Source organism: Propithecus coquereli, unplaced genomic scaffold, assembly GCF_000956105.1.
Source record: "Propithecus coquereli isolate 6110/MARCELLA unplaced genomic scaffold, Pcoq_1.0 Scaffold110, whole genome shotgun sequence".
In the NCBI taxonomy this organism is placed as follows: Eukaryota; Metazoa; Chordata; class Mammalia; order Primates; family Indriidae; genus Propithecus; species Propithecus coquereli.
The window spans coordinates 3,151,043-3,167,538 of NW_012134970.1; the positions used below are offsets into that span (position 1 = coordinate 3,151,043).

Sequence of the window (16,496 nt, forward strand, 5' to 3'; positions counted from 1 at the left end):
TCCTTGTTACAAATTTCCCCCAGAAGCTAAACCGCCCTCTTCTGTGGAATAAATCATACTAAGTAGCAAATGAGAAAAGAACTCACTGTTTCCAGAAGTGGTTTTTCGGAATTTCGACAGGTCAACATTTGGTGGTCTGTTGGGCTTTTGCGGAGGCGGATCCAAAGTAGACAAGGGAGGCAAAGGCTTCTGCTTTGGGGTGGCTGAATTCTTGTCTCCCTTTTCCTTCTCTTGATTTTGGCTCCATGGCCCTCCCACTGTCAGCTTAGAAGGGGCCTTAGGGAACTTGGCAGGAGGAGCCCCAGAGGCCGACTCTTCCTGATTCATTTTGCTCAGGAAGATGTTCTTAGCAGCATCTATCGTCCTGTCTTCCTTCTTTTCCTCACCATTTTTGGAGAGGCCTGCACCTCCTCTGCTTGCAGCGGGTTTCAGAACCACTCCAGGAAAAGGTGAACTGGATGTATCACCTGCATGGTCTTTATTTTCTAGGTGTCCCCTTGCTGGTTTTAAAGGGGCACCTTTGGACCTGAGTCCCAGAGGAGCTGGGGCACCTTTCTGTAGAGGCACATTCTTAGTGGGGCTCTCATCTTCATGGGAGTCCTCGGCACTCAGAGATGGCTTCTGGCCAAAGGCAGGTTTGGGGAAGAGGGGTTTGGGGTCAAGATCTTGTGAGGCTGAAATGAACTTGCCTTTAACCCCAGCCGAGTTTGGGAATGCTTGCTTTGGTTCATTTTCTGGGGCTGGAGGTGTAGGCCCGGGTTTCTGGCCTGGTGTCTTTAAGTCATGGTCTTGGTTTACACTGTGAAGTGATGGTTTATTTCCAGGAGGCCGGGGAAACACAGGTTTGGAATCTTCTTTGGGCAAGTTGATGGGCTTGGGGCCTACAGGTTTCGGAAATCCCACTTTCACCTCAGGATCTCTGGTGGCCGAGGTTGCCGGTGTTCCAAATCTTTGGCCCACTCCGGTAGGCTTTAGGAACGGGGGTTTGGGCTCCTTGTCAGGCTTTTCCTCAGGAGAAGGTTTCGCCGCCAAAGGTGGCTTTGGGGACCCAAACTTAGCAACGTTGCTGGGTCCTGCAGGAGGGCTGGCATTTCCTTGGTTGTTGAATAAGTTCTTTTTCGCTTGTACTCCTGAAGGTGAGTTTTGCCCTGTGACTTTGAAGGGTCGGCTATTGACTGAGACCTCCTCTGTCAGGTTGCCCCCTGTGTTAAATTTCGCCATGAGGGACTTCACATCTGCTTTTCCATCCTACAAGCATAGGGAACAAAAACTAACTGAGAGACAGAAGTCTTTCACAGTTTAAAATACTATACTTTAAAGAGCTTCCTGGTTTGAGGCCCGCAGCCTTGCTGATTGGTTAGCAAGATATTGTAACATTTATCTTCCTCTATGGCAAAATAAGTTGTGAGAGTTTCTCAATGGGGGAGGGCTATTGCTGTGCATATACTTTTTCTTTTGGTCATCTTAGACTGACTTGCTCATTTTTTCTTAAATAACACATCTTTTCTCTTCCTTCTGTTTCTCTAGCTGTCTTGTTAGATTTACTCTAACTTGATATATAGCACCTTTTTCGTTTTCTTTGAAAAAATATGGAAGTGACTAAAAAAAATGACTTCTTTCATATTTTTATAATTGAGACTGTTAAATAGAAACTACACTTAAAAAATGAAAGTAAGTCCTTCTATAAATGGAGGCTGCATGCTTTATACGGCATGGTCATGTTTAACATCTCTGTGGTTTGCAAGAATATTTTTCTGCTCCTATCCACATTTGAGGTCTGTTTGTTAACAGGTGATGGGGCAGAAAAACTCACTCATTTTTACAAGTAAGTAATAAAATGAGTTTTTCTACTAATTTGTATTTAGTCTGGGAACTAATAGGCAGAATGTGCGCACTTTCAGAATTGGTACTGTCTAGAAGGCACAGTCTGCAGGCACATGGGAAAGGTAAGGAAGAAGCAATAGAGACTAGTCTCATTTCCAGAACTTTCTTCTACATTTATCACTCCTTCTCAGAGGTCCTTTTACAGAGTCTCTGCCCTAGTCTAGAACTAGGGTATTACTTAGCAAAGGTAGCAGGCATTCACCTTTCTCTCTCAATATAATCCCACTTAATCTGGGAAAATTAATGGTGTGTTTGCTCTTTCTCTCAAAAGAATGGAGTTGAAATATTCTAGTTCTTTTAAAAATATTCGAAAATTTGAGGCTTAAAAATAAAAATCACTGAGATTACACATGTGGCCATGAGAATTTCCCTTTGCATGCTCGAAAGTGTTTTCCTCTTTCTCTCTGTCCCCTGGCTTTCACTGCCACACAACCAAACACATTTCATCTTTCAAGGCATAAAACCAGATCCTGTCCAGCTGGGAAGGTTTGCTCCTTCCCCCAACGCATGTGGCACTTCACCTGCTTCTGCACGCCTCTATGTTACTTCCTCTCAGAGTGATAAGAACCACCATTTAGTGGGTAAATACGTGTGCTTGATACTTTATCGTCCCATCTCATTCTTACAGCACTTGTCAGAGAATTTAACTCCATTTCACAGGAAAGGAAAGTGAAGCTGAAACTGTGGGAGGACGACATGGCAAGAGCATGGGAACAGGGTTTGAATCCTAGTTCCTTACTGGGGCCTCAGTTGTAATAGTCCATAAAATGGGGATAATAACACATATCTGCCAGAACTGTCATGTGCATTAGAAATGGAATTTGTAAAATGCCCGCCTGGCCCACAGCATGAGCTCAATACCTGGAAACTGTTATTAGAACTGTCGAGTAGCATATTCAAGGGCTCACAGCCCGGAGCTGTGAGCATAGGCAGGCAAACTCAGGTGTGTGGCTGGGAATCCACAGTCCAGAAACTGTCTCATTCCTTTTTGTATTCCCGCAACACCTAGGCCAGGGCCCGACACCCTCCAGATTCTAGTATATGCTTGAGGAATGAGAGTCAACACTGAGCTGAAGGCTGTGCATGGTGATTTTACAAGAAATGGTGCCCTCAGCACGGATTCCTCTCCACAGCAAACTGTAACACATGTGCACTTGCAGGGTGGGGATGAAGGACTAAGGCAGGAGGAGGAAACTTAACAGCAATTTCTAGCTTGAATTTTGTACCTTTAATTTACTTCCCTATATCAGAGTCACTGAAAACACCTTGTTTTCTAACTTGCCTCCCTTTACCATTTCTCAGTCCCCACGATTTCCTCCAATCTTCGAGCAATCCTCGAAGGCAACGGGCAGTGAGACAGCAGAACTAGGGAGAATTTGGGCATGGGGAGGAAATAGGAGAGGACGGATCCTTCCCTGAACCTCCAGGGAGATCATAGCTGCGAACCTGAGCACAAGAAGCTTCAAGAAGTACCAAATACAAAAATTTGCTCCCCACCTGGAAGTCTGTCTGTTTCTGGGGAAGATTTCTTTCATTCCAGACTAAATTCTATATTTTTAAATTTATATTCTAGATTTGTAACTTATTCTAGATTTCTAACAAAAGGCTGCATAGCAGAGTGGTTAAGAGCACAGACAGAGGAGCCAGATGGCCTGGGTTTGAAGTTTACTAGCGATTTAACCATGGGCAAAGGACGTGAAATTCTGTGGGCCTCAGTGTGCTCACCTTCCTAATGGGAATAATAATGACTAGTTATTGGGCTGTTAAGAAAATTAAATGAGTTCATATTTGTAAAGCATTTGAATGACTATCTGGCACATAGGAAGGTTTCCTATTTTTATAAAGCAAGTGAAACCTTAGGCATCATCTAGTTGCTTTGCTCACTGCATTGGTGAGGAAATGGAACCAAGAGATTTAAGTGGCATCTGCTCAGTTACAGCAACTTCACATCTTGGACTTCTTGGGGGAAAACTTCTCAAATACCCCCCAGCAGTGGTGGGGAACCTGCGGCCTTCTGATTCCAAGATTGTTCTTTTTTAAGCACCAAGGGGACAAAAAAAGCTTCATCTTTCTCTGCCGCATCCCTTTGAATAAAAAGATTTGTTCTGTAAAATTTGGATTCAGTCAAAAAGGCCACACTTAAGGAGCTAGAAGGCCATAGGTTCCACACCCCAAACTTCATGTCCTGGTTTTATTTTATTTATTTTATTTTATTTTTATTTTTTTGAGACAGAGTCTTACTCTGTTGCCTGGGCTAGAGTGCCGTGGCGCCAGCCTAGCTCACAGCAACCTCAAACTCCTGGGCTCAAGTGATCCTCCTGCCTCAGCCTCCCGGGTAGCTGGGACTACAGGCATGCACCACCATGCCCGGCTAATTTTTTCTATTTTTAGTTGTTTGGCTAATTTCTTTCTATTTATAGTAGAGACCGGGTCTCGCTCTTGCTCAGGCTGGTCTTGAACTCCTGAGCTCAAGCAATCCTCCCGCCTCAGCCTCCCAGAGTGCTAAGATTACAGGCGTGAGCCACGGCGCCCGGCCTTGGTTTTAGTTTAGAAAATATGGAAGTGGTAGATTTGGAATTGGAACTTAAGTCTCTTGGCTGCTGACCCAGACCCAGGAGGCAGTGCAGTGTTGAGCTAAAAGCGCAGGCTCTGGGGTCATGACTTGGGTTCAAACCTTAACTTTGCCACTTAGCCATGCGATCTAGCAAGTTACCTAACCTCTCTTAGGCTCAGTTTTTTTCATCTTTAAAATGAGAATAATAACCGTACCTATTTGCACAGGGTTTTTGTTTCTTTTAAAATAAGGATTAAATGGGTTTATGTATGTAAAGTTCTTAGATTAAGAATTGCATGTGATATATGTTAGGTCTGAAGGAGAGTAAACAGGCGGCAAGGAGTTGGCTAAGGGCAGAGACCAGGAACCAAATTGCGGCTAGGAACTGTTGTTCCCTGGTGGGAACATACACAGCAAAAATTTCCTAGTAACCTTTAACTGACTTAGAGCTCATTACCATCCAATTAACATAACATCGGGTGAGCTTCGTGGAGAATTCTGGAAAAGACTCGTGCAGAAAGGGAAACTGTTACATAACCAAACTGTTATGTGACCTGTCATGTGATCTGTTCTATGACACCAACGTGCCCATCGCCCCCAAAGGTGGGAAACAGCAGCCAATCCTGCCAGGGGAGAGGCGGGACAAACTAGCGGGCTTATAAAAGGGAGCAGGTGCTCAGACTTTCTCCGCTCTGGAGAATAACTCGCTCTGCTCTCTCTGGAACGTATTTTCAATTCAAGCTTCCTTCAGTACTTTCATTCTTTCTTTTATGTGATAAACTGTCTGTATAAAATTGCTCTGTGTTTGTGATCACTCTGTCATCGGCTGGACTCGGTACCAGTACTCATTCTTAACACCCGGAACCAGGGGACCAGGGAACATCCACACAGACAGAACAATAACAATATGTATCTAATGATTATCTGCCGTCTCTGTTTTTTCTAACTCACTAGTTACATAACGTCATTTTCTCCAGGTGACAGAATTCTAAAGTTATAATCATCACTGTGATGTCCTAATTTTAAATAAGCATGACTGGAACAAATGTACTCCTGAATAACATAATAGAGTTATAACATTGGAGATTGGTTTACTCGCACTCTGAAACCTCTCACTGGATGTTGAAAGGTAAGGAACAAAAAAGCAACAAGTTCCTATGCAGGATGCCTTGAGAAACAACAGAGCACCTGGGCTTACTAATGTGTCTATAGCCTGAACTCTACAATGATTTAATCGGTAATATTGACTTATTAGCTTTAAAGGTTGTTTGATCATTATCATTGTTCATAAGCTTACTAGATAAAATTTTCAACACCCAGATTCATCCTCCTCCCCGATTCATCCTTAATCCTAACAATACTAGCCAGATTTTTTCCTTAATGATAGTAATAGAAAAAAATGTTAAAAAATGACATTCTATCATTTTGATTTCATTGCAGATTGAAAATCTATTCTGTTTTCTAGGGCTTTTTTTTTTTTTTTTTTTGAGACAGAGTCTCACTCTTTTGCCCGGGCTAGAGTGAATGCCGTGGCGTCGGCCTAGCTCACAGCAACCTCAATCTCCTGGGCTCAAGCGATCCTCCTGCCTCAGCCTCCCGAGTAGCTGGGACTACAGGCATGCGCCGCCATGCCCGGCTAATTTTTCTATATATTTTTAGTTGTCCAATTAATTTCTTTCTATTTTTAGTAGAGACGGGGTCTCGCTCTTGCTCAGGCTGGTCTCGAACTCCTGAGCTGAAACAATCCGCCCGCCTCGGCCTCCCAGAGTGCTAGGATTACAGGCGTGAGCCACCGCGCCTGGCCTCTAGGGCTTTTTTATCTAAAAAAATGGTAAGAGAAATATATTCTTGTATATGATAGAGTGAAAAGTGAGACTTCCTAGTTCTAGGGTGATCAGATATTAGATATCATGTGAGTTTATGCCTGTTCTCCTGGAATAATTATGTAATGCTTCCTTTTATTCTCAAAACTGGCCTTCCTTAAACAATAAACTACATGGTGACCTTCCCCAGGTCCCCTCTCTGGAGGCACCCACTGTCAACAGGTTGTTATGTATACTGCTACCTGATGCACATGCAAATATATATAAACACACCCGTACACACATGCATCTTTCCTGTCCCTGCTTTTTACACAAATGGAAACTCCTGTTCTGCACCTTGCTTTTTTCCAGGGTTGATATTCAGTTGATATATACCAGTGAAGCTGGATATATGATCACCAACTGTTCTGATTGTTGGGTACCTACACAATTTTAGTTGTTAAATATTTTCAAGATTAACTGTGCTCTTTTCCCTCACCATTTGGCCTATATAGGTGCATATTATTTGTAGGACTTTTTTCTTTTTTTAACTCTTAATGATTTAAAGATTGGGTTTCTACTTATTCTTTTTGTATTTTTCTTTTCTTTTTCAGATACAGGGTCTCACTCTGTCACCCAGGCTGGAGTACAGTGGCATGATCACAGGTCACTGTAACCTCAAACTCTTGGGCTCAAGTGATCCTCCTGCCTAGCCTTCCAAGTCAAACCTACAAATAACTGTATAGAAACTAAATGTTATAAAAAGGCTACCATTAGAGATGGTTTTGAAAGTTACATGGCTTTGAAACTTTCATTTGCAGTATGTTTATTAAAATACAAAAAGAAATAAAACTTATCTATGAATTGTGGATAACTAATGAATCTAAAATAAATTCAAGCCCCGTTTTTACCTCCTTAAGATGTGCTTGTGTCACCTTTGCTATTAAAGCAAGAGGAGAATGAGTCACTCCTAGGGATACTGTTTTTCTTCCCTACATAGAGCCCATGGCAAAAGGAAATAAAATGACTTCACTTGATTGTATGTGATGCTTTTAATCATGAAAGAGGCAGTAAATGAATAACACTAGTTTGCCCAAGTTGGTTTCTTAAAAAATCATTGATAAATTTTTTATCTTATATGGGTTTTCTTTTTTGTTGTTATGTTGTTTGTTACCCACGACTTATTTGGTCTGAATTGTTGGTTCTTCTCATGGGACACAATTTGTTCCTGTCACTGCCACCATTGCCCACAACAGGACGCCTGGTACAATGACATCAGAGGGCAACCTGAGGCTGCGAGGGGGCTCATAAGGAAAAAGGTTCCAGGAAGCCAGCCCTAGCCCTGCCTGAGGCTTCAGAGATTGTACCGGGGTGTGTGGGGAGGCAAGGAGGCAGGTGAAGGTGGCGTGCCCCAGAGGAAGGCCTGAGCTTGTATGGGGGTGACACTCACGTTGCTCAAACTTAGAACCTGCTCTGCCAAGGACTGACCAGGAGGCATAACAAAAAGACTGAAGAGATAGAAATTTCTTCTCTAAGCTGGAGAAACTTATACCATCCTTGAGGCAGGAAGCAGGCTGGTGAAAATCTGCAATAGACTCAAGCAGTTCAACTTTCACAGAGCAACAGTATTCAGCGTTACTGTTTGCATTGTCTTGATTAAAGAAAATGACAAACATGTCCCTCTTGACCAAGCCCTCCACCCCTTCTCAATTCAAACACACACAAACACTCACACAAGCTGCCTTTTCTCTTTAAAGGGACTTGATCTGCTATACCAGTAAATCTAGAAAAGGAAATTGTTGTAATCTGAAAATAAACTTTCAGAAAACTTTTTATTGCTAGAAATTACGCAATAATAAAAACTACTCTGACTGATTTTAGTGGTAAAGTTAGAACTAATGGAAGCTGGCTGAAAATACAGTACTTGTGACGAAACCCTTCACAAATATGGTAGATGGCAAGTTCCGCTATAGATAATAACACTGTGAACTATTTCAACTGCATTGATGCTGTCTAAAGATTTAGGTACTTAACGAATTATAATTCACATACTTAATGTGTGTACTTTTTTTTGCTAATGAGATATAAAAGCAGCGACCTGGTTTTACTTTCCTTCCTCAAAAACAGCACCTTCTCCCCAAACAAACAGACACCTGCCTAAAGCCTGGCACATCTCTGTCCATACTATGCATTGAACATACGGGGTGACGGACTGAGTGTACTTGAATTTCACCATGACTGATCACACGGATGGTAGTTGGGGGAACGATTTCCTTAGCCTCTTTGTTGAACTCCAGTGGTGAATCTCTTCTTAAGAGCTGACTAACAGAATATCTATTTCACTGCACGTGGGCTGTGGATTCCAGTCCGCTGAGCCTCTGAGGCTGGAGAGAGCACCAGATCTCTCTTCAACAGGATGTGGGCACTTGTCTCTCACCGCGAATTGAGTTCTTGGGGCAGGAGCAGGCTGCTGCAGGCTCCGGGCAAGGCCATGGGTAGGAGGAGCTGGTGGCGGAAGCAGCAGTGCCAGCCCTGATTGTGACAACCCCTGTAGGTTTTTTCTGTGACTTGTGAAGATGGGGATGGAACTGCAACCGCACCAGCAGCCAGCAGTGTCCTGTGTGTGATGGCCTTGTGCTGTGAGGTGCAATGTAGTAAGAACAGAATACTTCCCTTATAAATGCGGTGCCTCTGGGTAGTGTGTGTGCTCGGCCACATGCCCTTGGGAGGCTGGCCTGAGGGCCTAGGCAGAAACCCTCTTGAGATGTCACGGCACACCATGGATGGCTCTGGTGTGAATGCAGGCACGGATGCTCTGGACCTTCCCTTGTTTCTACTGCATTCTCTCTTCTAGGGTGAGCTGAAGTAGAGGAAGCAAGATAGTTTAGCAAGTGGTAAAGCTTAGGTGGTGATGGCCTACAACTTCCCAAATGCTGTCACCTTGTATTCTCAAGGTATAGTGATCAGTTGGATTTTTGTGTATCCTCTGTCTTTAAAAACCAGGAGCTTGAAAATCACCATTATTCTACAAATTAGAAACTTCAACCTTCTCTTTCTGGTTATCCTACCCAATATCTCCTGTACAAATACAATTTTGACTTTGCCTCTGATGGCTTCAGCATAAGTGGATGAGAAAGTTAAATACGACTTTCTCCGTCTTGCTAAAGTCTGTTCTGCTGTAAGTTTTTGACGTCTTGATGTGGAAGGAATGATTATAGGATGTGGAGAATATCGAGTGGGATGTACATAGTATAGAACAACAGTCCTCAAACCACTCATTTTTGTTATGCCATTTTATAATTTTTACAGCAAATTTAGCTTACATTTGTTTAGGATATAATTCACTTAGCCTGCATTAACAAAAAATATCAAATAGGAAAACAGTCTTTTAGGAATTTACATTTGGGCTAATGAACTTGTATATAACTGAAAAATATTTTCATTTTTCTTTTTGGTGGGTTAGTTGGTTCTTAGGATAATGTTTAACGTACACACCTTAATACAATGTAAGTTCTTTCATTTTTTTTCTGTACCTCCAAACGTCTTATCTCAGAGACCTTAATTTCAACTACCATTTCTTATGGTTGTTCTATTTTCATATATAAATAGTATAAATCAGCAAAAAAACACACCCTATTTTGCTAAGAACACACGAGGTTTGAGATTAAAATTATTAGTGTCTGAGAAAGATACTGTTTGACAAAGGAAAAATAGAAATGTTATGTTTCCTTTTTCCCTTCAGCCTCCATATCACTCCCCTCTGCACACACACACACACACACACACACACGCTCCTGGGCAGTGAATTTCTTTTCTGCACTTGACGTGAAGTTAGAAACTGGAAGTGTATGGTCTACATAGAGTGCAGTAGGGGTGGAGGGACGGGGCCATCTGTGGGGTTTTCTAGAGACTTCCTTCCCAGCATGTGAAAAGATCTGTGTGAAGAGAACTGCTTAGAAGAGGAAGGATTCAACAAGCTAATAACCAAGACAAGTGGCAGCTGCTAGTCAGGGAGGGATCCAGAGTTTCATTTGAGGAAAGTAAAATCTACACATTAGAAATGGAGGGTCGTGGAAGGTTCCATCAAGAGAAATGAATAATGTTTTTAAACCTCACTCTACAAAATATCACAATGTAGAAACATCTTCCCCCTTGTTGCCATTCCATTTCTTCTCCTTTTGAATTTTGAAGAAAATGCATTTGGTATTTAGTAATCAAGATTAAATAATATACTCACCTCACACTTCTTTCCTCACTTTTTCTTTCTGTAATAACTGTGCAGTAACAAGACTCTGCTGTGAGATGAGCAACTGCTCTCAACTTTCTTGTCATTGGGGCCCTTCACTTTAGGTTGCACCATTTCTCATTAAAATTGTGATGTTCTCAATTTCAAGCTTTCCCTGGTGTACATTCTGCTCTTAGCACCTGGCCACCCTCTTTTCTCAGGCACCTTGATCTTTCCAAGGTGCTTCATGGTTTCAGCTGTGCTGGGCTCTCGCTTAGCCCTTCATTCATGTGCTCCTTCGTTTTCTCCTGAGAGTTCTGGAGACACCTTGCTTTGGTGCTAAATCTAGTATGTGGCACTTTGCCACCATCTAGTTGAATATCTGTGCTTTATTAAAATTTCTTATCCCGGGGTACAAATCACTTTAACATTTTCCCCCAAAACTCTATGTATACTCATATAGTTAGCAAGAAATTCTGGAGATTAAGTATCTTACACCTGGAGACAGTTATCTTACACCTGTTACTATTTCCATTATTAGAACTAACAACCACATTTTAAAGCAAAATTTCACATAGAGTATTTCATTCGATTCTTCCTAAGACCAGTTAATACTTACTGTTATATAAGGATATACTGAGTCACTCAAGCTCTAGCAAGGGTTAGTGATGAGAACCAAACCCAGTTCCTGATTCTAAATCCTATGCGCACCCCAATATACCATAGGAATCATGGCTTTCATTATTGTTCTTAAATAGTTACCAGTTTAAGTCCTCAGCTCACACACAAAACTTTACAGAAGTTTCATATTCTGATCCAAAAGTTTCCCACCTAACTCTAGTAAATGACCTTCTGTCCAAGAATTTCTAACCATTGCAGGGGGTGTGATAACCCTTGTCCTACTCATGGTTGCAAACATGGCAGATCTGAGATGAGAAGAGACTGAGCAAGACATAGGGTTTATAGGACTCAAGGCCAAAACCTCCAGATTGACTCTGCAACATCACGGGCAATCTGCAAAGCAGAAACGACTATGAGTAGACAAACAATTTCATTCGCTTTTTTAATGTTTGGTCTGTGTGAGTCAGTGTGGGGGTAGGGTGTTCAGGTAGATGACTATATTAGGTCTCTTTTAGCCCAAACTGGTTCCAAACAGCTGCCTCTTAGAGTTGGTGACATGAGCCACACAATTGATTGTTCAGGGGCCTGGGACACCATTCTGGTTCATTCATTTTCTGCCTGGGGTGGTGTTTATTGTCCATCTGGCTGCAGCTTAAAATTCATTACTGGGGGATGTTGAAGGAGGTGTAAACAGATATATCGGGAGAAACAGGTTATGATGTGGGAAGTCTCGTGGCAAAAATCAGATTGATAGCAATGCATTTATACAAAATAACTTCTATCTGAATAAAAAAGTGAAAAACGTATTAACATCTGTGGTTAATTCACAGAACAGAAATAAAAAATGAAACACACCAAAACCTTTTCCTTTTAGTATTTTATACTAAAATAGTACAGTATTTTATACTAATATTTTATACTAAAATAGTATAGTATTTTATACTATACTATTTCCTTTTCCTTTTAGTATTTTATAAATAATAAATGGTTTTCAGAAAGAATAAAAGTACTATAAAAAGTCACCTATTATTTTTGGATAGATTTTTCTTTTAATTAAAAATTTAAACCACAGTGAGATACCACTCCATATCCATTAGCAGCAGTTCCCAACCTTTTTGACACCAGGGACTGGTTTCATGGAAGACAGTTTTTCCACGGATGTGGGTGGAGGGTGGGTGCATCACCACCATCTCAGATCGCTCAGATCATCAGGTATGAGGCACTGCATTCTCATGGGGAACGCGCAACCTGGATCCCTCGCATGTGCAGCTTGCAGTGGGGTTCCTGCTCCTACGAGGGTCTGATGCCCTCACTGATCTGATGGGGGTGGAGCTCGGGCAGTGATGCGAGCAATGGGGAGGGGCTGTGGGGGCAGGTGGGGTTTCACTTGCTCATCCACTGCTCACCTCCTGCTCTGTAGCCAGGCTTCTGGTGGCCAGGGGTTGAGGACCGCAGTCCATTAGGATGTTTATTAGCAAAAAGGCATAAAACAACAAGGTTGGTGAGGAGTTGGGGAAATTGAACCCTTGTGCACTGCCGGTGGGAATGTAAAATGGTGCAGCTGTTGTGGAAAACAGTACGGGGGTTCCTCAAAAAGTTAAACATAGCATTACTATATAATTCAGCAATTCCACTTCCAGGTATGTACTCAAAACAACTAAAAGCAGGGACTGGAGCAGATATTTATAGATCCATGCTTATAGCAGCGTTATTCACAATGGCCAAAAGGTGGAAGCAACCCAAGTGTCTGTTGACAGATGAATGGATTAAAAAAATGTGGTACATACATGCAATGGAATATTATTCAGTCTTAAAAAGGAAGGAAATTCTGACATATGCTATAACATGGACAAACCTTGCAGATGTTAGGCTAAGTGAAATAAGCTAGTCACAAAACAACAGATATTGTGTGATTTCACTTAAATGAAATACCTAGAGTAATCAAATTCAAAAAGACAGAAAGTAGAGTGGTGGTTTTTGGAGGCTGGAGAAAGGAGGCTATAGGGAGTAGTATTTAATGGATATAGGGTTTTAGTTGGGGAAGACAAAACAGTTCCTGAGATGGATAATGGCGATGGTCAGCCGACAACGTGAGTGTACTTAATGCTACAGAATTGTATGCTTAAAAGTATTTAAAATGGGCCAGGCACAGTGGTTCGTGCTTGTAATGCCGGCACTTTGGGAAGCTGAGGTGGAAAGATCACTTGAGGCCAGGAGTTGGAGACCAGCCTGGGCAACATAATGAGACTTCATCTCCACAAAAAATAAAAAAAATAGCTGGATGTGGTGGTGCATGCTGATATTCCCAGCTACTTGGGAGGCCGAGGCAGGAAGATCTCTTGAGCCCAGGAGTTCGAGGTTGCAGTGAACTGTGATTATGCCACTGAACTCCAGCCTGGGCTACAGAGTGAGACCTTGTCTCAAAAAAGAAAAGAAAAAAAAAGGAAAAGAAAAAAAATGGATAAAATGGCAAATTTTATGTTACATATCTTTTACCACAATAAAAAATTTAGTAAGATTAGTTCAAAACCATTGTTTGAAGAATTATTATTAATGACTTAAATGTAACAATGGACCAATGTTAATATTTAATATGAATAGAAACAATAAAAAAACGATTTGAGAGGTATAAGCAGAACTCTCACTAAATAAAGTTATTTTTTGACTGATAGGGTAAATAAAGGTATTCTGGGAGGTCTCCTTTGAGGGAAGACAGGGACAGTAGAGGGTGAGAAGCACAGTGCATGGTGAAATCTCCCTGAGGAATTTTTTGCAAGCCACACTTGCTGTGTGCCCCAACCTACTCTGCTGTGCTTCTCTCCCAGCTTCTTTACGGAGGGGAGTCGCCAGCTTAGCCGGCCAGGGGTACAGACCTGGAGGGTGTGGCACCTTGTGGTGTATTCAGACGCAAAACTGATTAAAAGCCATTGGGATCCTAGGTCCCTCTTGCTCTTATCCTCACATCTTTATTGATCAACTCCTGCCAAAAGAGTTATAGAAATTCAACTACAAAAACTGGGGCACCTTTTGGAGGTACCCTGGTTCAGCATGAGTGAATGGGATTGGGGTACAGATGTTGGTTGCTTGTCTTTATAAATTTCCCCTGTATTTTCTACAGCCACTGCAGTGGGTTGAATGGTAGCCTCCCCAAACGATATATCCATGTCTCAGAACCTGTGAACGTGACCTCATTTGGAAAAAGGGTCTTTGCAGATGCAATTGAGAATTATGCAATGAAATCATTCTGGGTGATCCAGGGTGCACTAATCCAGTGACAAGTGTCCCTGTAAGACACAGGAGAGGAGAAGACACCAGAGGAGGAGAAGGCCATTTGGAGACAGAGGCAGAGATTGTAGTGATGTAGCCACGAGCCAAGGAATGCCTGGAGCCACCAGAAGCTGGAAGAGGCAAGGAATGGATGCTCCCCTAGAGCCTTCAGAGGGAGCATGGTTCTGGTGACAGCTTGATTCCAGACGGTGGCCTCCAAAACTGAGATAGAATAGATTTCTGTTGTTGTAAGACACTTAGTTTGTGGTACTTTGTTACAGCAGCCACGGGCAACTAATACACACCCTCACAAAGCTCCAAAATACTTTGTGCTGGATTTCTATTATTGTCCAAGTGCCCACGTGGATGAAGTTTAGGAGAAAGGGCAGAAAGTTTGTTTCATGATTACCTTTTCTGGGACACCATTTGTTGCCACCCAGCGGTGGCATCCTAGCTGGCATTATCCCTGGCTTAGAGAGACAGAGTAGGGGATTCGTCACACGCAGCAGATGGACTTTGGTGGCATTTAACCTGCACTGGGAAGCAAAGTCTTGTACTGCTCTGACCAAATCCTGTGGCACAAGCCTCAGCAACATTAATGGCAAGGTATGTATTGAATTTATATAGCTAAATGGTTTTCCTGATTTCCTGTCTGTGTAAAGAGGCTGATGAGCAGAGGTAGAAAAGCAAGACAAGTCCTGATCTCTCCAAATTTACCAGAGAAACCCCAGACCAGCTTCTGATGGGGGAATACACTTTGGCTTCTAACACTACCTGCTCAAACACTACTTAGTTTATTCTTAGTGGCTGATACAGAGATTGTTCCAACCTCCACTTCCTATCAGTCAGCAACTATATAATAAAATACCTGTGACATGCTTGGCCCTGGGTTTTTGTAAAAAGAAAAGAGATAAAAATGGGCCTTAAAGGTAGGCGAATTTAAATTGGAAGTCTTAGAATCACAGTGTTTGAGAAAGAAAAAAACCTGAAACATCAGTGAATTAAGGCCCTTCATTTACAGATGACAGGTAAGTGATCTGTCCAAGGTCACACAGCGGGGCTAAAATCTGGGTCCCCCACTTTCTCATCCGTGGGCTTCCCACTGTCCTGTGCTGCCTGACCTGTGGCGTACCAACTTCTACAGCAACTTGCTCTTAAAAACAGTCACAAAAAGAACAGAAGACAATGTGGGTTGCTTCTGTGCTATGTGAGGAACTTTTCAGGCATTGCCTCCTAAGTCACTGTTATCCCCATTCTACAGATAAAGAAACCAAAGCTGGTTCAGTAATTCACCCAAGGCTCATGGCTGGTGCATGGCAGAGCCCACATTCAAACTCAGCTCTTCATGCTGGAGCCACAGTCTTAACCATAACCTCTGCTTGTGGCAGCCTACACCTGCAGGTGAGCCATGGTTCACCGTCTCCACATTCTTGTTCTTTGAAATGTTCCCGCAGAGGCAGCCCCTGGCAACATCTCAGACAAACAAAAGCTCCTTTCTGCATTCTCTGACCTCTCTCTCGTTAACATGTGATACAAATGGTGGAAAATGTGATTTTTAAAGCATATCGAGCAAAAGCTTCAAAGCGATCGGCTGTGTGTAGTCTGGACCACTAGGTGTCAGTGTGACTGCTTCGTGAGGCATCATCATTTCAAGGTTGCAGCACTGACCCAGAAACCTGTTTTTAAACCCAGAGAAGGGGCCTCTGGATTTCCAGTAGGAGCTGGGGAGAACCTGAAGCCTACTGGTAGTTAAACAAATGAATAGAAATGAAGCAGGCAGGTGGATTTGAACCTTTGAAATGATTTCACAAGGGACACAGAATCCTTCCCAGTCTTTCCTTTTTGAAACAGGACACCTTCTCCAGGGTGTCCCTTGAATACACAATTCCATTGATATTCATACTCACCTTTAATGAAACACTCTTAAAGATGTGATTTTATTGAAAAGAACAATCTCCTTCTCCTCTCACTCAGCTATCATTTGGCACTAATTTCTTGAAGCATTAAATTATTTGAAGTTTGTGTCTCATCTCACGTTTTGTGCTACATAAAACCTCCCTGTCAGTCTTGTAGCATGAACAAAAAAAGCACGACCAGGACTTTGCCCTTGGGATAATAAACCCATATGTATTTCTACACAGAA

The 16,496-nt window shown here is 42.3% G+C and overlaps 1 protein-coding gene across 1 annotated transcript in view; it reads right to left on the reverse strand.

Moving 5' to 3' along the window:
• FYB (FYN binding protein) overlaps positions 1–16,496 on the reverse strand; it is a 155,541-nt gene that overhangs the window by 87,336 nt on the left and 51,709 nt on the right. Inside the window, exon 2 of the mRNA XM_012649531.1 lies at positions 87–1,248. Within this exon, the coding sequence (XP_012504985.1) occupies positions 87–1,248 (1,162 nt within the window). The remainder of the gene's footprint in view (positions 1–86; positions 1,249–16,496) is intronic.